The following is a 26,189-nucleotide window of genomic DNA, read 5'->3' as shown; positions in this document are numbered from 1 at the left end:
TCCAAAAGGAGCTGGGCGACATCAGTACCTTGTTGCTCATCAAGTCTGAGCTCATTTGGAGCAAGATTCGGGTCGATTTCGTCCAAAAAATAGTCCACGGTTCTTCTACAATGCTGGCCGACGTGCTTATCTTTTGCGCGATTCCTCTCTGAGGGTGAAGCTCTACAGTTTTTCCTTCCTCTCCACTGCAAAATCCCTCTGAGTTTCGGCCTCTACATGACGAATTGGAGCAGATTTTCGAGCTGCCTCTTTGGCCATGAAAGCTTGACTATGCTAGTCTAAGTTTGACTTTGGGTAGTCAAAATTTGACTAGTAGTTTGACCAAGATTTATTTTCAGTCTACTATGCTCATTTTCTAGCATCTTCTTGGTCATCTTTGCTTAGACATCTTGCATAAATGTTGCTCTGACTAATTGCCTTATGCTTTGACATTTACTTAAGTCACATAGAGAAATCCAAGTCAAAGTATTCAAGTTGTTACTCTTTGAAGGATTATTTTTTATTGCTCATATTTCACTTGTAAGGCACTAGACACTGCCCTCGGGTAAGATCTTGCCATGGAAGCTAAGACCTTTTTTGAGAAGTTGGATGGAACTAGTTTCCATACTTGGCAAACAAAAGCTGAGTTTATGCTTATGAAAAAGAAGATATGGAATGTTGTGAATGGAAAGAAGTCTACAAAAGAAAAAGCTAATTGGTTGATCAAAGACAAGAAGGACTACTTCAACAACAAAGCAAATTTGGTTGAAGGAAGAACTCCATCAACAAATGAAGAAAATGAAGACTATGCTTTTTAGGCACTTTGTCTTTTGAATTTTTTGTTTACCATCACTTGGTCAAATTTTTGAGGTTCTCTGCCTGGAGTAGTACTCCAAAAAGAATATGTTATGTAAATCACCTCTGGTCACCATATGATGTAGACCATGTGATATGTGTTTTGTCTATCCCATTTTTGTGAACCTCACACCCTTGGGAACCCTTGCTAGCATGAGATCCTAGCCATAGATTTATCCTTGACCACCATGAGATGGCATGAGAAATTATGAGACTAGATGTATCCTTGACACTGCAAGAGGCAACCCCTTGAGGGGGGGTATGTTGGGATAAGTATGATTAAGGGCTTGCTCTATGGTGCATGTGTGCATCTAGGGGAGTCACATGTGTGTTTGTGTGTGTTGTAAAGGCACATCAAGTGCTATGATGTGTCTAGTGTGTGACCTAAGTGATGATGTAAGACAAAGGCAATCCCACTGATGTAGGGATTGATTCCCACTGATGTAGGGGCTGATTGTCACTTATGTAGGGAAGGTATTACCTTCTCCTCCTTTCTATAAGAGAGAGTCCTCTCTCTCACAATCCATAATAGAGAACAACATATTTCTTTCATTGTGCTCTCACACCTTTTGCAAGATGCATCTATTCTATCGGGATCCTACAAATCCTTTGCCAGCATCACCTTGTCGTCTTTGTCCTCGTTGTAGAGCTTCTCCTGAGCTTTCTCCTGTAGCAGTAATGGACCCAACTCCTCAAACGTTAGAGGTTTGGTCCTCTGTCCTGCCGTCACAGTCGTAACAAAACTCTTGAAACTCCGAGGTAGTCTCCTCAGTACCATCAAGGCCAAATGGCATGAGTCTGTCTTCTAACCAACTGCCGCCGGTTGATCCCTCACCACCTTGACCTTCGTCAAGTGGCTATGTACCGTATCTCCTTCTTCCATATCAAGATTATAGAGTTGATGCTAAAGAAGCAAAATCCAGGAGGTGTTGTCCGTCTCGTACAGATCCTTCATAGTGACCCACGCCTCTACTGACGTCTTGGTCATATGGATATGTGGAAGAACAGAGTCTGCCGTAGTCCCTATGATTAATGCCAGGGCATGGGCATCTCTGTCTTCCCAGCTTCAAGCTCCTCTCTGTCTACTACCATGACTATCTCCCCTTGCCTGTCCACCATGTCCTCCGGCTTCGCCTCCTCCCGTGGTCAGCTTCCACAACTTCCGAGCCACTAAATGACTCCGGATCTTCACTTTCCAGATCGGGAAGTTGGTCCTGTCCAGTTTTCCAGATTCTCCAAAGTTAGGGATAGTGAATGAGAGAAAACTGGGGGAGGAGGAAGGGAGAGCAGGGGCTGAAGAGGCTGTTGAGGTATACCACACAACAAAGTCAACGAAACTCAATTTCAGTAGACCAGTACTTTGAACGCACCTGACTAAGCCTGAGTCACCCTCCCTCTCGCAAGGGCACAATCCTCTAGTCGTGGAAGTTGATTCCCAAGAGCGTCTGAATTAGGGTCGTCCTTTAGCAAGGTCCCTGCCTTTAGGCTCCCACACCTGTGAGCCTCCTATTTGGGCTCTGATACCATGTTAGAAAAGACCCAACAGAGGGTATGCACAGCGGAAGACTGTTAGAATAGCCCAGGAGCTCACACAGTTTCTCGGGTGTAGTCTTTTTGGTTAAGCATGATCTTTAGCCAGCTGTTGCTCTTAATGATAACCAAGGTAGATGGATTATTTGTTAGAAAAGACCCAACCGAGGGTACGCATAGCGGAAGACTGATAGAATAGCCCAGGAGCTCACACAGTGTGGTGTGGTGTGTGGAATCACAAACTTCTTAACTTATGTGCATAAAATAGATGCGCAGACTCATCAATAGACAATGAGCCAGCCAGGTAGAGAAACCACCCAAATAATATATTTCCGTCCAAAGCTATGGACACAATACAAAAGAGAGAGCCAGAGTCCCACCAATGGTGTGGTCCTCTGATCTTACCACAAGGTACTTCTCCTATCTGGTGGCTATCTTACCACAAGGTACTTCTCCTATCTGCTGGCTATCTCTAGACTCGAGCCCGCGTGCTCCACCTCGAGCGTCTGTAGACTTTCCGTCCAGAACGATCCTCTCCACCTTGCTGTCTGGAAACCAGCCTAGGTGGGCTGTACACACTCGGATCATGCTCCTTTATGGTTGAGGATATCTCTTCATGAAATGCTAGTTGACAGTGTAAGAAAATAATACAACGTCTGTGCTCAACAGATAACAGGATCTCGTACGCAAGAGAGAAAACAAGATAGTATGGAGAATAAAAAATTTGATTACTGTAGAACTGATACAATAGATGGCGCTACCTCCCAACCGTGCGCTCCTGTGAAAGAAGCTTCGATGGCGTGCTGGAAACAGTAGAAGACGGAGGCTGAATGCTAAGGAATCAGGGTTGCTGTAGCCAGTGATGAAATGGGCTTCACGGGCTTGCTCTTATATAGCCACCAGTCGTAGTCGGTTAGGCTCAATTGGGTGACCGACCCACTCCGTCCAAAACGGTCTTCTGGGGGTCGGTCCCGAAATAGGCCACCGACCATACGATAGAATCGGTGCGCAAAACAGAGCCATCCGGGATCATCTGAGGCCCAAACGGGCCCCGCAACCCGACAGTGGTGGGCTGCCCCGAGAAATGCTCCGTCTACCCTCAGTGCGGTCAGTCAAGGGATGCCTTCCCGCACTTGCATGTAGCCTAGTTGGCGTTGTGCCAACTCTATCTGAAGCCGTCCAACCATCAAGCCACACATGGTCCCCATTTGGTGTCCAAACCAAGACCTACCGGATAACCGAGCTACTCAAATGCCTTCTCCTCATATGGGGGGCTTACAAGTAGAGTTAGCTGGTTCCCGCGTAGTTACACGAGAGTGGAGCATTGATATCTAACACCTCCCCTCAATGTCCACCCGCAAGTGAACTTACTTTTTCGGCCCAATGCCAAGTCGATGAAGATGCCTCTCCAGCAAGTCTCTTCCAAGAGCCTTCGTGAAGATGTCCGCAGCATTCTCGGTAGTCGAACAGTACACCAAGTCGACCTCTCCATCCATGATGAGCTCGCGTACAAAGTGATATTGAATCTCAATGTGTTTTGTGCGAGCGTGGAACACCGGGTTCTTTGCCTCGCAAGAAGCAAAGCATGCAGATTTGTACTCGGCCTCGGTAGAAGAAAGAGCAACTGTGGGTTGCTTCTTGCTGACCCATGACACAACTCCAGATCCAAGTGAGAAACAGTACCCTGTCACTGATCTCCTGCTGTCCACGTCTCCTGCCCAATCCGAGTCACAGAATCCGGTCAAGATGTTGCCCTTGGTATAGGTGATGCCATAATCAAGTGTGCCTTTGATGTATTTCAGCACCCGCATCCCTGTCCTCCAATGGTTCTCCCGGGGTTTATTGGAAAACCTGCTTAGTACACCAGTCGCAAAGCTGATGTCCGGCCGTGTGTTGCACAAGTAGATCAAGCTGCCCACAAGCCTTCTGTACTTCGCTTCGTCCACCAGTGGTGATGAATCCTTGTTTGAGAGCTTCGCGTCAACCTTCATAGGGATACCAACTGTCTTGCACTCAGCCATGCCAAATGCCTTCAGTATCTCTCCAGCATACTTCAGCTGTGAAATGAAGATATGTTTCGGCTCTTGCCAAACTTCAATCCCCAAACAGAAATGCATCAGTCCGAGGTCTGTCATTTCAAACTCTCTTCCTAGCAAATGCTTCGTCTGCGAGATCTTCTCTTCATGGTTCCCTGTTATGATAAGGTCGTCCACATAAAGGACCACGATCATACACCTGCCTCCTTCTCTGAAGATATACAAATTTGCATCAGATGGGCTCCTCCTGAACCCGTTTTACAGAAAGTAGGCATCAATTCGTTGGTACCACGCTCGTGGGACTTGTTTCAGTCCGTAAAGTGCCTTCTTCAGTTTGCAGACTTCACCTTCTGAACCGGGGATCTCAAAACCTGGTGGTTGTTCCATGTATACCTCCTCCTTGAGTGAAACACGGGCCAACTTCCCTGGGCAGCTAAAGCCAAAACACTGCGAATTGTGGTTAGTCGAGCTGTGGGAGCAAAAGTATCTTGATAATCAAAACCATATACCTGTGCAAATCCTTTTGCCACGAGCCGAGCCTTGTACTTATCCAACGTGCCGTCGGACTTGTACTTGGTCTTGTATACCCACTTGGTTCCGATTACCTTGCGTTTTGGTGGTCGATCCACAAGGTCTCAAGTGTTGTTCTTCATTATGGAGCCATACTCCGACTGCATAGCCTCCATCCACCTATCATTGCCATGTGCCTCTTTAAGACACTTGGGTTCATCAGCACGGATCACTTCTGTCATCAAAGCATAGTTGACCAAGTGTTCCTACGCCCTTCTTTGCTCCTCTAATCTCTTGGACCGGCGGTGTTCGGATGGTTCCTCCTCAATGGCTGGAGGTTCTCTGCCGTCCAAAAGCTGCTTTACCCACTTCGGGAATGGCCGTTGTTGTTGTGGTTGTGCAGGCTCTTCTTCATCTTCTTTGTCTTGAATCCTCCCAAGCACCGTTGGGGGAGTTCGGTCTACTGTTGGTGGCGGTACTGGATGGATATCTTGGTCCTGGTTGTCTGGGAAGGAAGCGTCCTCCTCCAATTGATGTGGCTGTTCTGAGAAGACCACATCGCGACTTACAATTACCTTCTTGGTAACAGGGTTATAGAGACGATAACCCTTTGCCTCTTCACTGTAGTCCAAGAAAATACACTTTCGGCTCTTCGGTTCCCATTTGGTCCTGGTAGCATCAGGGACATGCACAAAACAGTCCCATCCAAAAACTCTGAAATGTGTAGCTGAAGGCTTCTTACCAGAAAAGGCTTGCAGTGGAGTCATCCTGTTCACAGCCTTCGTGTAGCTACGATTCAGGATGTAAACTGCAGTGTTACATGCTTCAGCCCAGAAAGTCTTTGGCAAATCTTTCCCTTTCATCATACTCCGGTCCATTTCGCAGATGACGCGCATCTTGCGTTCTGCTACTCCATTTTGCTGTGATGTATGTGGCGAGGGTTTCTGCCTCTTGATCCCGTGACTTTTGCAGTAACTTTCGAATTCAGTCGATGTGAACTCTCCACCTCTGTCTGATCTCAACGTCTTCACCTTCCTCCCCGATTCTTTCTCGACCATTACATGCCATTCCTTGAACCTACTAAAAGCCTCGTCTTTAGTCTTTAGGAAGTATATCCATATCCTTCTACTGTAGTTGTCGATCAGCGTCATGAAGTAGTAGGAACCACCCAAAGCTTTCCTCTCCATCTTTCCGCGAGGTCCGTGTGAACGAGCTCTAGAGGAGCCTTTGCCTCTAGAGTTTGGGAATGTTCTTGGATTCATCCAGGTATATATATATTTGCCCTGCTGGCCTCTTTAGGAAAGGGTTGCCGATGCTGCTTGCCCATCATGCAAGCTTCACATACATCGGGTAGATCTGAAATTTCTGGTACGTCTGCAATCATTCCACTTTTATGCATCTTATTCAAAGAACTAAGGTTTAGATGACCAAACCTCTCATGCTACAGCTTAGTGTTCTTCACATCCGCTCGAGCCATCCGCTCGAGCACTGAAAGCTGAGAGTTCGTAAATGTTGTTACGCCATGTACCTTTACCAACGACCTTTCCTTGAAGATCCAGGATCTGTGCACCATTCTTATCGAATTGAACTTTGAGGTCCCGATCCGTGATCGCAGAAATGGATAACAAGTTTTTCTTGATATCTGGCACATAAAGAACATCGAACAACTGTTTTACAACTCCATCTGACTTGAGAGCAATGGTACCTTTTCCTTTTGCTGGACATTTTGCATCATTGCCGACTGCTACCAGGATGTCATTCCCTACCGGCTGTAGAGAGGTATACCAATTCTTCCGACTGGTCATGTGGCGCGATGCACCACTGTCAATGATCCACGGTTCATCCGCAGGTACATGAACTGCCTCCGTGCAAATCTCCTCAATTGCTACGAACAGCTCTATTGGTGCTGCTTGCGCGCTGTTGCTGGACTCTTTCTTTACTCCGTTTTTCTCATCTGCAATCTTCTTTCGGCACTCATTCTGCTTGTGCCCTGCCTTGTTGCAATAGAAGCACTTGATCTTCTTCTTTCTCTTTTTATCATCAGAAGAAGATGGGTTACCAGAGTCCTTACCCTTACCTTTCTTTGATCCGGTCTAGAAAGCCGAATCTTCTCCAGTCCTCGTCTTTTGACACATCTCCTCCTCCAGAAGCATCGCGCTGAAATCCTCAAAGTTGAGGGGTGGATTTCTGTTCTGCGTATTCAGCACCGTAACAAGACCGTCGTACTTTGGTGGGAGAATCCGTATGCACCTTCGTGCTAGATTCTCGTTGGTGATGGTGATGCCAATTGCAGTCATCTGATCGCGCAGATTCTTCACCCTGGTGACGAACTTCTCTGCCGCTTCAGACTCAGACAACTTCTCATTTGCGAGTTGAGTCTCCAGATTCTGAATCCGCGTCTGATTCGTGGTCTCGTACTGATTTTTCAAGACCGTCCATGCCTCCTCCGCTGTGGTGACATGATGAATTAACGCCATGACGGAATCACTAACACTGCAGACAATAGAACACAGCGCATCTGCATTTCTTCTTGTCCACGCGAGAATCTCATCCGCAGTTGGTACTATGTGTTGTCCTGCATTGGCTGGATCCGGTCTCGCAACCGGCCTCACGTCCACCCCAGTAGCAGTGTCCCGAAGCTCGTATGCGCTTAGGATGGTCTTCATCTTGAACTTCCAGAGTGGATAGTTAGAGCCATCCAACTTTTCGCTTTCGCCGAATGATGGGATTCGCAGTCTTGTGGGCTGGGCCATCTCTCACAATCTGCTCGCAAATAGAAACACACTACCAAATCTTCTTGCTAGAGTCCAGGCTTTGATACCATGTAAGAAAATAATAATACGTCTGTGCTCAACAAATAACAGGATCTCGTACGCAAGAGAGAAAACAAGATAGTATGGAGAATCAAAAATTTGATTACTGTAGAACTGATACAATAGATGGCGCTGCCTCCCAACCGTGCGCTCCTGTGAAAGAAGCTTTGATGGCGTGCTGGAAACAGTAGAAGACGGAGGCTGAATGCTAAGGAATCAGGGTTGCTGTAGCCAGTGATGAAATGGGCTTCACGGGCTTGCTCTTATATAGCCACCAGTCGTAGTCGGTTAGGCTCAATTGGGTGACCGACCGAGTCCGCCCAAAACGGATGACTGGGGGTCGGTCCCGAAACAGGCCACCGACCATACAATAGAACCGGTGCGCAAATAGAGCAACTGACCTACGGTTGCTGTTCGGCCCAGAGCCATCCGGGATCATCTGAGGCTCCAAACGGGCCCCGCAACCTAAGAGTGGGCTGCCTCGAGAAATGCTCCGCCTACCCTCAGTGCGGTCAGTCAAGGGATGCCTTCCCGCATTTGCATGTAGCCTAGTTGGCGGTGTGCCAACTTTATCGGAAGCCGTCCAACCATCAGGCCACACATGGCCCCCATCTGGTGTCCAAACTAGGACCTACCAGATAACCGAGCTACTCAAATGCCTTCTCCTCATATGGGGGGCTTACAAGTAGAGTTAGCTGGTTCCCGCGTAGTTACACGAGAGTGGAGCATTGATATCTAACAGACAGGTTGCCGCAAAGAAGGCTTCTTATTGTTAATAATAGCTACTTGGAGCATGATGCATACAAGGCAATGGTTTGTGATGGCATTAAGCCTCTTTCACATCAGAGCCATATTAATATTGATTATGCATGGGATGCTTTTGTTGCTAGAATGCAAGCAATCATTCGTGATTATGGCAAGAATTACATGAAAACTTTGAGGAACACTGTTGCTCAGGCAAAAAACACTTGCCAAACATTGACTAAGCTTAGTCATTTTCGGTCTTTGTCTTTGGAAGAAAACATGTCTTAATGCTAGGTTAAACACTGTCTGCAATGCAATGATCATAGAAAGATTACTAAATGGGAGACACAAGGAAGACTGAGGGGTTTTTTGGATAAAGGTGGTTCGTCAAAACAGTTTTTCAAAAGCCTACATTACAAGAGGCAGTCTGCAAGTATTTGGCGAGTCCTTATGTCTGGTGGTTGTGAGACTTCCTTTCAATCACAACTTGCTACAGCTTGTCTCACTTACTTTGCTTGACAGTTTGGGCATGCAATGTCACGATCTGTGACGTATTCCTTTCTCTATGTCTAGACTTATGGATGGTTTGATGAATGGACACTTGTGGAAGGGTATGCCCTTTCGACGGGACACTTGCCCTTTCGACGGGACACTTCCTATGAGGCACAACCCTTCACAAGAGACATTCTATTGAAGAGACATTTCTATTGTTATGTACCCTCTCATCAAGGGTCACACCCTTCACAAGGGGTACACACCTCTTCATGCACATACCCTTTGGAGTACACACCTTTTCATGTGTGACTCTTCACTCTCTATATAAGAGAGGCCCAATTGTATGGATGACACACTACATCCACCCTACAGACATTCAAGCAATACAATTATTCCTTGTTCTCTGCTATCTCAGTCTCATTTCTGTTCCTTAGCACATTTCTAAATATAGTAAATCTAGGATTTCTTACAGTGGTATCAGAGCAAAATTCGCTCCTGCCTGAAGGAAATGCCCCCCACCTTCTAGCGCCGATCTGATACATCTTTTCCGCTAGAAGGATATCCGTGCACATTGTGCATGGAGAGATGGAGAGGATGAGCGTAAAAAATTTTAGCGCCAACCCTGCCTAAAGTCATCTATGGGCTCTCCATCTCCCACACATCACGAGTTGATGTGAATGGACACGACAAAAATCGTGTCTTTTCAGGTGCTTGGGCTGTCCCAAAACCAAGGGACGCACCTTTTCCACCATCGGACACACCTTTTGATGAAGAGTTTCGACTCCTCACTCAAGGGACGCACCCCATCGTGGACAAAAGGACACACCTATTCATGTAGGGACACCCCTTTTAAAAACAGGGACACACCCCTTCATGAAAAGGTGCACCTATTCCAAGGGTCACACCCCTTCGAATAGGCACACCTTTTAGGCACCAAGCACCTATAAAAGGGTACCTTTTGCATTTCGGAGCTTTTGCATCGTGGGTCTTTTGTGTCACGTGCCCTCCTAGTGATTTGGACCACATCCTATATCTTCTGCGTGAGGCACCTCAGTTACATTACTTCCTCAACACAGTATAGGTTGTGTTCCACGAGACACGAAGATACCCAGAACCCGATATACCTCAAGAGTCTGCTGTCCATTTTTGGAGAGAATTTTACCCTTCACCTTCGGCATCTTCAGGGTACTCTCCACCTCCTTCAGCTCCCAGATATCCTCCTCTACAGGTTGTACCTTCTCCAAGACAGTATTCACACTCCGAAGGCACTCCTTCTCCTGGATGTCCTCCACTTCCGACAGCAGCTCCTTATCCTTTCTCATATCCGTGGACTCTGCAACCTACTCCTGTCCTCTCACGAGCAGTAACACCACTTTCGGCATCACCACTGTTACCTCAGACAGGACCTCCTTTACCAGACTCCCACGGGTGGTTCCATCTTGCCTCGCCTGCCCCCTCCAACATGAGCAACCTCAGGGAGCAGCCCGAATCCTCTTCCAGGAATGGTACAAACTAGAGCGCAAGTTCGCGCTTTTCTCACAGGGATCTCCGATATGTCGCAATGCTCGCGTGAAGCCTCTCCAGAGATCAAAGACTCAAGTCCAAAAAAGACCCCTGAAGTCAACTTTCAAGGCGAATCACTACTGCAACTTCAAATTTCCCAGCTTCAGGACAACATCTCCGACTTGGTTCAGAAAGTTCAACAACTTCAAGATTCTCGAAGTACCACACATACAGAGGATGACGTGATGCAACTAGACGACTATGCGGATTCATTCCCACCAGAGGTAGAAAACACTGAACTATGTGCCCTCTACCGTTTACTTCAATCTTCCAAAACTAAAAGACTTGACATCAAACTTCCGGAAGCCTACACTGGTCAACGCAATCGCCGAACAGTTGACCAATGGCTCGCAAAAATGCACATGTATTTTGATACTGTTGACCTCACTGAAGGCAAAAAGATCGCCTTGGCAGCCTCCCTCCTTAAGGATACAGCTTTTCTATGGTGGCAAAGACGCTTAAAGGACGGCAAAAGTGTGTTAACATGGGAATGTTTTGAACACGTGCTCTGTAAGCAGTTCATACCTGCCAATGCGGACTTCCAAGCACGTTCAAAACTCCGGTAGTTGGAGCAAACGGGCTCCTTGTCTTCCTACATCTCTTAGTTCACCACATTGGTGCTGGAGATTGATGGTTTAACTGAGGATGATCGCCTTCATGCTTTCATCTCAGGCCTAAATCCCTCGTTACGCATTGATGTCCTTAAAGCAAACATCACTACCACAGATGGCGCTATTGCTTACGCAGAGCGCATTACAGATTTCCAAAACACAGGGAAGCAGAGTGCTAATCGCACACAGAACTCTCCTATGGCCAAAGGTGCTCGCCCTCAAGATGACACCAGGTTTCGAAAAAACTCCGGTAATCAAGGTCAGCGACAGTTTCAAGATCCCCAGAAGACTCATAAATCATATGCTGGATTCCAACAGAAGCACTCCTCCAAGGATCGCACCTCTTCTTCTTAACAAAGTCATTACCGACATCCCCAACATAGGTGCGGCCACTGACAAGAAGAACAACTCCAGCACAAAAGGACTTTGTACCATCTGTACAGGCGACCATAGATGGTTCGATTGTCCCAAGCGACCAAAGCAAAATTCCAATATGGAATCTAGCACTTCCCAAAGAGAAGATGCTACCCCAGCACAAGACAAGAAAGGCAAAGCTGTTCGAATGGCGAATACCATCCACCTGAGCCTTGCCAGCAACCTCGAACCTTCCCTGGCCACTCAAGTACTTTGTGTTCAAGGATCGATTCGTGGAACAACGGTCACTATCCTCATCGACAGTGGCTGTTCTCATAATTTCCTAGCTAGTTCTATGGTCGACAAACTTCGGTTGACCACCAGTCCTAGTCTCATGGACTATCAGATTGAACTCGCAAATGGAACGACCTTCTTGTGCAACACCAGGATCAAAAACTTGTCTTTTCGCATCCAACATTATATGGACAAGTTGAACTTCGACATCATGTCTTTTTCTCGGTACGATGTCATACTCGGACAAGAGTGGCTCTACGACTATGTTTTATCAATCAGTTTTCGCAGCCATACTATCCAGTTTGTCCATCAGGGTACTTGGGAGTCTTACATATGCTATGATAGCTACTAGACTGGACAAAGCTTGGAGCTGAAGGAACGTTTTAATGAAACATAGTTATCTGATGCAATAAAATCATGTGGTAGATGGAAATCTCCAGGATAGGACGGTCTCACGATTGAATTTTTCCTCGCATATTGGGATATCCTCAAGTCTACTTTACTGCATATGATCAATAGTGCTTGGCAAAACCAACAAATACCGGATTCATGGAAGAAAGGGCTTGTCAAGCTTTTCCAAAGAAGCAAATATGTGAATCATTGGCTGATTGGAGACCTATCACCCTCATGCTAGTTATTTATAAGATCATAACAAAAATGGTGGTTGATTGCATCAAAGGATACTTACATAATGGCCTCCATCTTGCTCAGTATGGTTTTGTTCCTGGTAGGCATATCACTGATAATATTGCAAATGCCTATGTTGGGATAGAATATGCAAAATACAAGGAGCAGGATGTGCGCCTGTGTAGTTTTGCAATTGAAACTGAAAGATCAAGTTTTCGTCAGTCCACTTTTGGAATGCATCGATTTTGAAGTATAATATCAATCTCTGCTGGATGAAGGAAAATTTTGCTTCTGTGCAAGAGCTCAAGGGCTCTGAATTGCCCTCCCGTTCGCAGCATTTTCATAGCATCAATGAATGCGAAGAAAATTCATCACAGGTCTGAATCGGCCCTTTTCAGATGGTTGCAAAAGGAATTTTCTTGTTTTTGAGTATGCTTAGTTTAATGTGATTTTATATGGGCTTCAAAGCTAATCCATCATTGATGTGACTTTCAGGATTCGTTTTCTTCTTCTGCGAGATGTCTCCTGGCAAAGGGTTTAATTGATTTTCAGGCAGCTGGTGCTGTAGATTTGCAGGAACAAGGTAGGGTTGAGAGCTGGTAAGGTTATTGGGGATATAAGTATAAGAAAAGTGTATGTTGTCTCAACAAATGGAAGGAGGGATTGGAATGGATGTGTATATGTCATGGGTTAAAACGGAAGCTGTTTTCTTTACCTTTGCCTCCCTGCTGCTCCATCCTCCCGCCTCCTTGCTCCACCCTATGCCTAGGCCTCTCCCACCTCTTGTCACCCCTCCGTCTTGGCCTCCCGCTCCGCCCGTACTGGCCTCCCATCGCCCCTCCTCCACTCCCGCTGCCCTCTCCACCTTGGCTGCCTCCTGCCCTCTAGTCCTCCACCTGGATGGCTGCCCGCTTGGCTGCCTCCTGCCCTCTAGTCCTCCACCTGGCTGCCTGCCCACTGGCTACCTCCCACTTACACACTACATCATCCCGTCCTTCAGCCTCTTGCAGCCACTAGCCGCTTTCAGTCTCCCCCTCAACCCTCCCTCTCCACTCCTCACTCTTAGAGTCTCCGAAATGCTTAGCTCTGGATTCCCTTGTGCGTAAATGAAATCAAAGGAAAACAATTGTGGATAGGTCAAAGTACACAAAGGGAGTACGTAGCACACAGAGTTTTGATCTACACAATGAAACTGCAGTTGAAGAAGAAGAATGGCACAAAGTATGGCCTTCAATGGGGATTATGAGTGGGTAGCTATTTTGGATCCTACAAAAAGCGATGAGAAGGGGGAATGAATGTTAGTCATCTCTTGGCTGTCAGTTAGGGAGAGAGGGCTTCTATGTGGGTGTGCCCGCCTAGAGGGAGGTGTAGTGTTTTTATTCTTTCTCAGTGTATTTTTGCAGGTTAGGAGGGGGTTTATGCCAAGGTTAGAGGCTCAATTAGCAGGGCCTGGCTGAGGCCACAGTTGAGGCCTGGTTTGACGCCTGTTATGGGCTGGTTTGGGATCCTGACCACGCTCGGTGTGCGTTGCTTGTGAACTGTTAACCCAACCCATGTAGTGCTCGGATGAAGATGCTCGCTCTTGCCATCCTTGGTGAGTTGTGTGCATGTTTGGGTGTGATGAAAGCAGATGCCAACAAAACAACTGGGAGGTTGGGGTTGCTATTGAAAGGGGAAAGGGTATGATGATCGGGGATCGAGTTCTTAACAGTTAAAACAGACATAACAAAACCATATGGACAAGTGGAAAGCAAGCCACAATTGTATTCAATAAGTCTGTTTACAACCAAGCCACCTTGGCTTGAATGTGGAGCTTACCATTATAGTTCTGTAATTTGTGACTGAATTTTTGTCTCCTCCCTTATATAAAGGCTGAACCCAATTCTCTTGCCATTCCTGAGGGAAACCATGGTGTAAAGCATGCGTTAAGATGTGCGAGAGCCATGTTCTTGCTCGGTCTCCTGTCCATTTCACAAATTCAGCATGTATCTTCATGTGATCTGAAGCTTTGCCATTAGCCATCTTTTTAAACCTGGCTTCAATGTCTTCAAAGGTGAAAGGATTGGTATATGTGGCCAACAAATCTTCCTTCCCCATTCCTATGGCATGCGGGTGATTGTACAGCCTGGTAACATATTCAAGCATGGTTGCATCTGATATATCCCCTATGACCTGTTTCCTTCTGCCTTTTACTTGTTTCCATCCTTTCCTCGGGCTCTTGATGAAAGTAATCAGATCAGATTTTTTCCCTTTCTAGAATATATTGCCTTTTCTTTTTCCTTGCGAGGGCATTGTATGTATTTTCCAATTGCCTATACTTGGCTGCGTCTACTATGTTTTTCAGTTCTTTACGCAGTTGTTTGCATTCTTCATCATACCATTTCTTGTGTGGTAACCCTTTGGCCTGCTTCTTTCCCCTTGTAGATACTATTCCAAATGTTTGTGTGGCTGAGTCAAGAATTGCTTCCTGAAGGCCTGCCCATGTAATATTTGTCATTGTTTCCAGCTTGGTGTCTAAAGTGTCAGCATACTCTTGATGTTTGTCTGGGTTTACCTTGAAACCACCTGGATTTGCTGGAAATTTCTGCTCCCCATATTGAATGTGGATGTTAAGATTTAGCCATATTGGAAGGTGATCCGATTTGGGATGTTTCACCCCTAGGTTGAAACTTTTAATATCAGGTAGAGTGTCCGCATGTGCAAGAGCATAATCCAACACACTTTGCCCTCTAGCTGAAATACATGTCATCTTGTGTGTGTTGGGGAATAGTTGCATTCCATTTAAGACTGGTATGTGCAGCCCATTAACCATACATCTAAGTGCTCTGCCTTGTGTGTTAATGGTGCCATCTTCTGACGTCCTCTGCCACATGGTATCCACTTCCATGATTGAGTCTTTATCCATTTCATCATGCATGATGGGCTGGAACTGTAGTTGGCCAATTCTTGCATTGAGGTCTCCCATCACTATGACTTTACCCTTCTCTCTTAATTCAGCCACATCAAGACATGATGTCTCAAATGCATCACTAGGGTCCACTCCGTGTCTGCGTAAAAGGGTGACTCATGATGTGGTATGTAGCAGCCTGCAAGAAAGATAGGACATTGGCTAAGCTCTATTTTCAGCCACATGTATCTTTTGTATTTGTTAGCTTTATGAAGGCTGATTTTATATGCTAGGTGTTCTTTTATCATGCATGCAACACCTCCTTGTCCTCTTTTCCCTACTTGCTTTTGGTATATTGACTGCACCACATATCCAGGTATCTCTGGAATCCTGCATACGTCACTTTCCCAAGTTTCTCCCATAATAATCATGTCTGCATCCTGTATGAAGGCATTTATGCTAATTCCTTTATGCCTGTGTCTAGTCTAGCTCTGTCCCAAGTGTCACAGTCACCTCTTGTTGTCTGATTTGTCGCAATAGAATCTCTCTGTGTTGTCACATATTGGGCTCATCTCGAGCAAGTAGAGGCTGATGCAGACCTCATCACGAAAATGGACGAGCCAAGAAAGTGATCCAAATGTGTGCCCCCTTGGAAAAGAGGCATTGAGATAGGAGTGTGATCACTTGTTATGAGTGTCATGCAAAGGGTCATTATTGGATAGAGTGTCCTATGCTAAAGAAAAAAGAATTGAAGATATTAGCTTTTTTTTTTTTTTGGAAGGGGGGGGGGAGAGAAGGACATCATGATAGGAAAAAGGTAAAAGCAAAGAAAATGGAAAAAGAGGAGAGTTTAGAAGTTTAGGTCTCAAATTTAGAGCAACAAATAGTAAATTTGTGCCTTCTACTTTTAGAGAGCAAGATCTCGAAAAGAGAATGGAAGGTTGCGATATAGTCTCTAAATCTCATAATAGATTGGGCATGTACATATTTTGTGTTCCTTTATCTGCACCTTCTCCAATTGCAATGCCTACACATCCATAGCTCTCTAGGTGTGCATGTGGCTTTCCCTATCTCAATCCTTAGCTGGTCGGACGAGACATGCAATTGTCCAATGGGAATCCTCAATACATGTGAGACTTGTCTGTCCTCCAAGTACTGGGGTTTGATAATCAATCCATCCTCCAATGCTCTTAGGACGTGTTCATGATAGATCATAGAACTGGAGCTTGATGGGGAACTCCTATTTTCCCTCGAGCCCGTGGTGTATAGAGTTGAAGTATCCAATCGTATAATATATCTGATGAGGGAATGAGGGCTTACTCCAAATCATCCGGGACTCCATAATCATCTCAAATCTCCTCCATTCAGTCCACCGAGAGATCACTTTCCAATAATGGTGCTGCATACATGGGTGTCGGCCACACTAGGGTATCAAACAACCATCCCTTCGTCCAAAGATCTTGAAAATGTGCCTGAAAGTATTATTGATCTAGTCAAGCCAGCGCTTTGTGACCACTCGTAAACTGTGCATTAGCTGAATGAATTATCATGAATATTGGTCTTGTGAAAGTTGAGTGTAGGACTACATGATCTCCACCAGCTCTCCCTTGTTAAGTGAAACTGTGTTGATGCAATACTGCGCGTAAGGTGTTGAAAATAATAACCTTGGGCTTACCAAGATTGACTATCAAGTCTCTCTTTGTGCAAAACACCTCTAGGGACTCTAGATGTCTCTGTAAGCCTGTTGTTGAGGATGATATCAATGTGTGTATAACAATATTTGTATCATCAGGTCGGCAAGGATTGACCCCTCACCTCCAAGGTGGTCAATCAAGGTTGGGATCTCATCAATGTAGAGCCCAAAACGTGTCGGTGAGAGGGGGCATCCTTGGTTTATTCTAATCATGCTTTTAAGCAATCTGATAGGCCACATGGGACATACTCTCCCTCTAACTAACTCATATGGACTCATCACCCCCTAGATTATGACTCTTGGGATCGACATCTCTTGCATTCTCCTCATCATACAAGATCGTGGTACTGTGTCAAAAGCCTTCCAAAAGTCTACAAAGCAAGCATAGACTTTTTGGGATCTTGATCTCGCCTCCTCGATGATTACCCAAGAGCACTGTCTCGAGAACCTAGCTTGCCCAAAGCTCGCTTCCCTTATGCCTATGTGGAAGTGCTCTCTTTAGTACATGCCTGTAAAGCCAGTGTGTGGCCAATCATGAGAGTATAATATCTTCTAGTATTCATGAGGGCATGCTGTGGTTTGAGTCGTGCATGGGGATGATCTAGTTGTAGCATCTTGAACCACTAATACAAGAGTGTCTGTGGCATGGACGAGGTTTGCATCATCTCCAAGGGAGATCAATAGCTTACGAGATAGGTGGCTCACATAGCCCCCATCGAGGGCATGGTCAAAGTGTATCTGTATATGGGTGGGGGCTGGAGGAGGGGGACGTGTGTTTGGTGTGGGAGCCGAGATGAGGAATGCCAAGTAGGAATGGTTAGCGTGAGTGGTGGGAGGGGGGGAGGGCTGCAAAGTCGTGTACACATGACACAAAGGTTGGGAGCCCCATCAAGCAGTCCATTGTACTTGCCCCCCCACCATGTGGGAAACAAAAGAACCCTCTGGATAATGGCCGTCTCTTGTGGGTAACAAGTGAACCCTCTGGATAATGGCCATCTTCTGATTTGGCAAAATATGGAGTCATTTCTTCCCAATTTCATAGATTTTCCCGCCTTTGTACAACTAAGGAGTCTTTTATCACTCAATGTAGTAATTTGATCACTTTACTATTACACAAGAGGTATAATCCAAGGAAAATAATGAAAAAAGTTCGCACATTCTTAGATATGAAGTCTTTTATCTATGGTGTTTCGGCCTTAGGTTTGTTTAGAATGATTGAACATAAGCTGAAAACAAAAAGCGGGGAGCTGAATAGCCCGTTTTTCTTTTAGTTTCAAAAGAGAGTTTATTTGAGTATACTTGTGCTTTCTAAGTTAGAAATGTATTTTTGCCTCTTTGCAGAAACGAGAGATAAGTGTAAAGTGCCATTTAACTTTTTATGTTTTAAGTAAGAGAGAGAGAGAGAGAGAGAGAGAGAGAGAGAAAGAAAGAAAGAAAGAAATTTTATTGAAGGTCCACGGAAGGCCATACATGGCCTATGGGACACAAAATCATCCAAAAGGAAAAAACATCATCAACGATGCGCCAACTAGGTGGCCTCATCGTAATACAGCTAAGATGCCAAAAATGGCTACAAAAATCCTAGATACAAAATGAAATGAAATAGAGTACCAAAAATGCCTAGATACAAAATGTAAAATATGAAATATGAGGAACATCGTCTTCCCTAAGGGGTCTGTGATCCAAAGAAATGATGGAAGTCATGGCCATCGACCATGCCTCCTGCCATGAGTGTGAAGATCTGGGCAAGTGTCAAGTGGGCTGCTGGCGGTGCCAAGTCTCGATGGAGCAATCTCCTCCGAAAATCTGCCATCATCCTCCATCGTCTAGAAATAAAGCGACGGGTACGGCCTCCGTGTAAGATCATCCTACGGTGCTGCCGGATCATGTCATATGTACATCCTCGGGGTGGAACCATCGGTGCTCTCTGGCAAGATGGGCTATCTCTGGCGAGAGAGAGAGAGAGAGAGAGAGAGAGAGAGAGAGAGAGAGAGAGAGAGAGTTTCTAGTTTTTTGGAAGTTTTTGTTTCTTGACTTGCTTGTTTATTTTTGCTTAAGTCACCTGCTCCGTTTCTTCTTTATTTCTTGTTTTCATTCTCTTTTGTTTATTTGACGTATTTTAGTAAGCACTGGGTTTGCCCAAGAGACTCCGCGGGTCTTTAGAAACCTAGTATAGCTGCTTATGCTTGGGCACTGATGACGACATAAGTGTTGCTTTGCTTGCTAAGTATGTCTTCCTTTTGCTTTTCATAAAAGTTTTTGTTTACCTCTTTTTTCTTCTCTTTCATTTTCTCTTTTATTTTCTTTGTAGATTTTTGATCTTTAGAACAACAAATTTTCTAAATTCGTATGATTGGACTTATTCTAGTCTTACAAAGGTATATCTTTGAAGGCCGTTATATATGGTCAAGTCATGTTTTGCCCCCATCTCCAATAGATGACGTCCATGCTGTCACCTATGGTGCGTCATCTGAGTGCCTCACTATCCCAAGCTTTGGTGGGTCCATTGTTGATACTCCGAGGGGGTCTTATCCAAAATCCAGTAGGCCCCCTTGTTAGCTCCCCGTGCATGCATCGAAGTCCGCTAGGAGGAGGGCCTTCCCCTATCTAGAGAACTCTAGGATCTCATCGTATATAATCTCATGTGGGTTGTGGCCCTCCGTGGTGACCTCATGTGCATAAGACAAGTTTTGGGGGAAAGTAACATACTTCAAGGAGGATCGGCCGTCTGAACGTGTACCCACATGTGTTGTACATGCTCCTCCTTTAGCATAATTATACGAGATCTTAGCTGCGATCTGAAGAGAATTGCTACACCCGTAGAGCCTTGTACTGTGCTCTCCCTACTCATCTCCTTCTTGTGGGCTGTCTCCCATGTGTATCTTGTCACTATGGGTAGCCATCTCTAAGGATCTCGTATGTCTTTGTATAAAAGACTACGAAAGTGGACATAGCTTGTTTAAATGCCTGCTTCCCCCACACGTCTTTTACGCAGCCCCTTGTTGTGATGGTGGCACATAGTCTTGGGCACACAGTCCTGCACTTAGTCCTGGCACTTAGTCCTGACACTTCCTGCTCTTCTCAAAGACCCTATTCTTGCAGATTTCTTACATGGAAGATTGTTTACTGGATTCTTACATGTTTGTGTGACCGTAGTGGCATACACAAAGCAGGGCTTTAGTGACCAGTAGAGACTCCTCACCAACTTGGTGGAGAGAGAGAGAGAAACGTTTGCAAGAGGCCTTGCGGGCCTAGCACTCCTAGTACATGCTCAAGTTTCATATATCCAAGTAACTTGGTGGCACTCTAATGAGATGTGAGAAGCTTTCGTATCAGTGTCTGTCAAGTTGTCTCGCGACGTGGGGGAGGGCGTGGTCTCCTCGATCTGTGGATCCGGTGGGCTATGTCAAGGGTGATGCCTCGTCTCTAGCGGTCGCCTCTAAGAAGGGATAAGATAGACCGACCTCGATCATGCGTGCTTTGGGCTCTCTCCATGTCGCATGTTGAGTGTGTGTCCCTCGTCTGGCTGCATCGTGGTGGACACTCTTGTTGCTGATCCATGATGCTCTCATCTCATCAAGCTCCTCTCCGTCAGCTACACTGGCAGCTGGCTCAAATGCATAGAAGTCTTTGGAAGACCGATGGGTCTATGAGACTGAGAGAATCTTGATAAAAAAAATTGTGAGGGGGGAGCTACTAAATGAGCATCCACACCAATGCAGAATGCAAAAAGCTAGTGCTAAGTACTACATAGTCATATGAGAGTGATTGACTACACATCAGTATCATCATCATCATCATCATCATCATCACTTCATCCAGGTGGATGAGACGGTGGGAGCATGAAGGGGAGAGAGAGAGAGAGAGAGAGAAAGAAGGTTTATTAAAGTCTTCGGAAGATCGATGGGTCTATGAGACTGTGAAAATCTTGATACGAGTTGTGGTAGTGGAGCTACTAAACGAGCGTCCATACCAATGCAAAATGCAAAAAATGCAAAAATGCAGAATGGCAGTACTAAGTCCTAAGTACAACATAGTCATGTCGATGGTCGACTATATATCAATCTCAGCATCATCATCAATATCATCATCATCCCCAACAACAGCAAGATATCAGGATGGATGAGGCAGTGGAGGCATGAAGTCGGCAATAGAGTGCTGTCGGCCACTCAGAGGTGCGGTCCTGGCACGTCTCCTGGTCGTAGCTTTGCGTCTAACCAGGGCTACTGTGACCCCCGTCAGTCGAGCTCCGACTCTAAACAAGGAGGGGATGTCTCCAAGTGTGATCTGTGTGTCGACCCTCTGTCTGAGCTGTTGGGTCACGGGCTCCGGGTCATGGTCATGTCGAGGCCTCGTCTCGTTGGGGTCCATGCGATCTAGCTGAAAGAACTCCGTGATAGAGCTCTGAGAGGGATCAACCGAGGAAGAAGTCTGCTCCTGTCTCCGTGCTCAGAGTATCCTCTCACGGTGTCTAAGTGCCTCATGAATGAAACCTGCCAAACACCGCTGGTTTGGGTAGGAGAGGAAATGGGCTAAAATCCCATAACTATCTCTGAAGAGGCAGTGGAAACGTCCTCGGATCTCATAGTACACAGGACACCTGAAGATGAAATGCTCCTCTGTCTCAACCTCCTGTATGTCACATAGTGTGCATATGCGCCGCTCCTTGGGTAGTCGCTCTGCTCTGCCGCTCTCGATGCAAAGTCTGTGTGAAGAGACCCGGAACTGCCCAAGAGAGATCCTCATCAGGTGGGGTAGGTGAATGTGTGGGTATCCTGGTGGGTCAATGAAACCCTCCGTTGTGATATGTAAGAAGTGATCTCTGTAGAAGCTAAGCTTCACTGGGAGTTCACTCGGTTCCAACCAGGTCCGAAAAGTGTGTAGCTGTAGTAGATCCTCACGGATAACCTGGTTGACCTTGTGTGATAAGAGGGGGGAGAACGGAGCATCCATGCTATACTGGAAGGGAGGTAGTCTATCCATGTGGAGCCCCAGTCGCTCAAACCATCTCTCTGTACGTGCATACCAGCACCTCTGATCTCCTCCTGCTGCAAGTGCCATAGAAGAGGATAGAGCTATCCATGGTAGCCTGCTATGCCCCGAGCTATAATCCCCATATTCCCTAACTCGGTATAGATATGTGATGACCTGAAATGCAGCATCTAGCTGTAAAGGGGGTGACCCAAACTCAGCCTGAATGATCTGGTGAGGAACGGATGACTTACCGCGAATCATCCATGATAGCATGAGAACCTGTAGCCGCTCCACACGGGCCCACTCTGTATCCGACAAGTCTGGCCCCCAACAAGGGCTGCTGTACATCCCCGCTGGGCGAGCCAAGGAGTCAAAAAGCAACCCCTTGGTGCGTGGATCCTCAAAGTCTGAGCGGAAGCACTGCCTCTCTAGCCTGGCCAATGAGGCATACCCTCTACTCAAGTGTGCATGCATCGCGGATCTCATAGTGAAGCGCGGTCCGAAGAAGATAACCCCAAGCTGAGTGTATGATGAAACTATCTCAACAGATGACCCCGCAAATGTGAACTGCTTTTGACGCATGATGGCTCGAGATGTATTGAAGATCATGACCTTGGTTTTACCCACGTTGATCTTCAAATCATGAGACTCACAAAAGGACTGTAGTGCATATAGGTGTCTCTGAAGCCCCTCTGTTGGGGAAGACAAGAGAGCCACGTCATCTGCATAGAGCAAACTCTGGATCAGCATGCCCGCAAGAGAGCAACCGACACCCCCTGTGTCTGCATCACTGTCTCAAGCTCGTCAATGTAGAGGCCAAACAAGGTAGGCGACAAAGGACACCCTTGTTTGACCCCGATGGTACTCATGATCTCGTGTGTCCACCCGGATCCTGCCCGAACTCTGCCAGAAACTCTCTCGTAAAGTGCCATGACAGCCCAAATGATCTCTTGATCATAACCCAAGTCCTGTAGGCACCGTATGAGGCGGGCTCTCGGGACCGTGTTAAATGCCTTGCGAAATTCCACAAAGCAATAATAAACCCTCTGCTTTCGTGACCTCACCTCCTCGATGATACATCTAAGCGTCAGAATGTGGTCCATGGTTCCATGATCACGCCGGAATCCGGCTTGTCCTGTTGCTCTGAGTCCTCGACACTCTGCAAGTCTGCTAATCTCGGAGTCAAGTACTGGTGCATAAATCTTGGACATGACATGGCATGTCCAATCATAATGGTCCTGTAGTTCTCCGGGCTCATGGGATCCCCTGCCTTGTGGATGGGTGAGATAGTGTTAATGGTCCAAGTGTGTGGAAATCCCAAACAAACCGCTTCATTGAAAAGCTTTGCTAAGATCGGGGCTAGGAGGTTAATCCATATGCAATGAACTCAGTGCATAGTCTCTCATGATCCTTCGCTCGGCCATTATGAAGTTTCATCATAGCATCCTTTACCCCTCTGCTAGTGAAGAGGGTGCAGGATGTGGGACGAGGCATGTGTGAGAGGCTAGGGGCTGGCTGATTTGGGATGTCATAAAGTGTGTGTGCATAATCAAACCAGATTTGGGTATAAGTTAGTGGCGGAGGGGACCGTCCTTCTAGAAATCTCCGCCAGAAGTCCTTAGAGTTGTTACTAAACAAAATGTTCAGTAGCTCCTTCTTGTTTCGACGAATGAAATCTAGTTTCTTCCTCCGTACCAGTCTACAGTATTCATGTAGCGTATCTGGTGTGCTCGGAAGACTGTTTTTGGTTTCGAATCTGAGTTGACGGCATAAGGCCTTACACTCATCATTGTACCAACTATTACAGGGTACGGTTCCAGGGGGTGGTGGGCGGGTGGAGCGGGTGGTGTGGGGAAAAGCGTGAATGGCAGCCTCGTGTAGTGAGCGGGTGACAAGGGCAGCACGATCCTCTAAAAGGGGTATGAAGTCAATATAAGCAAGAAGTATGTACAGACGGCCAGAGTAAGAAGGTGAGTGATCCCGATCAAAGCGTATATCGTGGTAGGTGGAGTAAGCACTGAGTGGGGTGGAAGGTGCTGTGCGAAGGGAGGTGGAGATGCGAAAGAAAAGGTATGTATGAGCAGCCCCTAGGGTATTAACGTCTTTGGAGCCTCACTGGCCTATGAGACAAAGTACAAAAAAAAAAGGAACTCATACAAGCCACTATTGGCTGAGGCAAATGGCTTGCTAGGGCCATTGCTGGGTGCTAAATTATGAACATGAAAACTATTGGCTGAGGCAAAATGCTTGCTAGGGCCATTGCTGAGTGCTAAACTGCGAACATGAAAACTAGCACTTAAAAACGAAAAAACTCAGACATCCTGAGATGAGATTGAGTGTCATTTCTGATCGAGAGAGAGAGAGAGAGAGAGAGAGAGAGAGAGAGACTCCCATGAAGCTTGCAAGTAAAATTGTAGTGGCTTGTACTTCTTGCAGATGGCAAGATTCAATCATCACGTGCTTCCCTTGATTTTTTCTCAGTGAGTAGTGTTTTTTTATAGTACCATTTTAATTCCTTAGGTTGTTTGGGCTGCTTGCATGCGGAATGCTTGCTCAATTTTAGTAAATGGTTTGAAAATAAGGGATTTTGGGACAAAATGTTTGTGATATTTGGTGATCTTGTGAGTGCTAGATAATTTGCCTAATTATTTTTCTCTTTGACAGCAAGAATTCGATGCTTTTGAAGCATTGCATACAAAGGATTTAGTTCCTCCTAATCCAAGAGTTCGCCCTTTGGACAACTTGAATAGATGTCGTCGGATCCTACCAGAGGTCTTTTAAAATCTAGCTTAGGACAAAGCTTAGATGATTTACTGATATTTTGGGGTCCCATCCCATTTTTGAAGGGATTTTGTACTTATATCTTCTTGATTTGCTTTTTGTAGGAAATTCCACAATCTATTGTCCATGTTCCACCTAGAGCTCCTCGATCTTTGGAGTCCATCTCAGCACAAGAAAGAGCTAAGGTTATGCTTGGTCTTTAGTTTGTGATGTGTGAGTATTTTTAATACTTGAAATTTTGACTAGACCATGAAGAGTGCAGTGTCTATTGCTAGCATGAAGAGATGAGAGTTTAGGAGTTTTTAATAATTGGATCTTTGAGTATTTTATTAGGCGTTAGTGTATGTAAGTGCTCTCTCTCTCTCTCTCTCTCTCTCTCTCTCTCTCTCGCTTCCTGCAAGGCGGTGGGTCTAGTACAGTGGACTATCTACTAGGCCCACTAGACTTTGTCTCATGGATAACGACTTCGCCATATACCCCTCCCCCCCCTCGGAGCTGACCACTCATACTTGGCCTTTCATATCTCTACCACCATGCTTGCCCACAGGGAGAGCTCCCCCCACGCCCCCACGCATCCAGGTCCACTTTGATTGTGTCCTTAACTATGCATTGGCAGGCAGTGAAGCGCATCTTCCGTTATTTGTAGGGCACAAAGTCTTTTGGCTTGCTATTTCCCAGGGGGGGTGACTTGCAGATGCATGCCTACAGTGATTCAGATTGGGCTGGTGATTATGACACTAGGCAGTCCACTAGTGACAATTGTTTCTTTTTGGGTAAATCTTGCATTTCCTGCCTCTCTAGCTTGTGCTCTTTTACCAAGTGCCTCCACCTCCGCCAAGTAATGAGCAGCCGAGCTCATCCACATCAACTCCCGAGCCTCAAATAAAAGAAGCTCCATACCCGAATGCAGAGGTGGAGAAGGCTCATTTTCAGGTACTTCAACAATGGGTCCAAAATGAACAAGCTCAATTTGAGGCTGAGAAACAAGCTCAAGATCCAATCCATGACTTGGCCCCACAAAGTATTGATACTGTACTCGAGCCTTTGTTCCAACAACAGACTCCACAACAAAATGTACCGCCACGTCAACTTGAAGGAGCCGCACTCTCTAGCATCCTGAGTTGCCCTGTGTCAATTCCCATCGGAATCCTCCTACGGAACTGTCCCAATCTCTAGGAGAGTTTCAAAGGATGGATTGAACTTGCAAATCCCCCTCCACCTATGAACGACATTGAAGATATTTCTGTGCGGATGGGTGAGAGAGATGACATACGCAACATTACTGTGCCTTTGATCCACAAGGCATATAATGAAGTCCAAGCCATAGTGGATGGTGGAGCAGGTGTAGACGTGTTGTTTGAGTATCCCAAAGTGTTTGCAAACGAACTTCCAATGGGTCTACCTCCATAAAGGAACGTTGACCATTGGATTGACTTGGTACCT

General features: G+C 46.0%; 1 protein-coding gene across 4 annotated transcripts in view; it reads left to right on the top strand.

Moving 5' to 3' along the window:
• Nucleotides 1–26,189, top strand: part of LOC147889630 (uncharacterized) — a 72,947-nt gene that overhangs the window by 6,094 nt on the left and 40,664 nt on the right. For 3 of the 4 annotated variants that reach the window (XM_087391827.1, XM_087391829.1, XM_087391830.1), the window contains exons 3-7: nucleotides 12,690–12,788; nucleotides 12,907–12,994; nucleotides 24,402–24,445; nucleotides 24,630–24,737; nucleotides 24,851–24,931. In XM_087391827.1, coding sequence (XP_087247953.1) covers nucleotides 12,690–12,788; nucleotides 12,907–12,994; nucleotides 24,402–24,445; nucleotides 24,630–24,737; nucleotides 24,851–24,931 — 420 coding nt within the window. The remainder of the gene's footprint in view (nucleotides 1–12,689; nucleotides 12,789–12,906; nucleotides 12,995–24,401; nucleotides 24,446–24,629; nucleotides 24,738–24,850; nucleotides 24,932–26,189) is intronic. The other variant, XM_087391828.1, reaches the window with a different exon arrangement.

This window comes from Dipteris shenzhenensis, chromosome 20 (genome assembly GCF_047967505.1).
Source record: "Dipteris shenzhenensis isolate YYH24624 ecotype China chromosome 20, Dip_SZ_1.0, whole genome shotgun sequence".
Taxonomy (NCBI): Eukaryota; Viridiplantae; Streptophyta; class Polypodiopsida; order Gleicheniales; family Dipteridaceae; genus Dipteris; species Dipteris shenzhenensis.
This window is presented reverse-complemented; position numbering and strand designations above follow the sequence as displayed.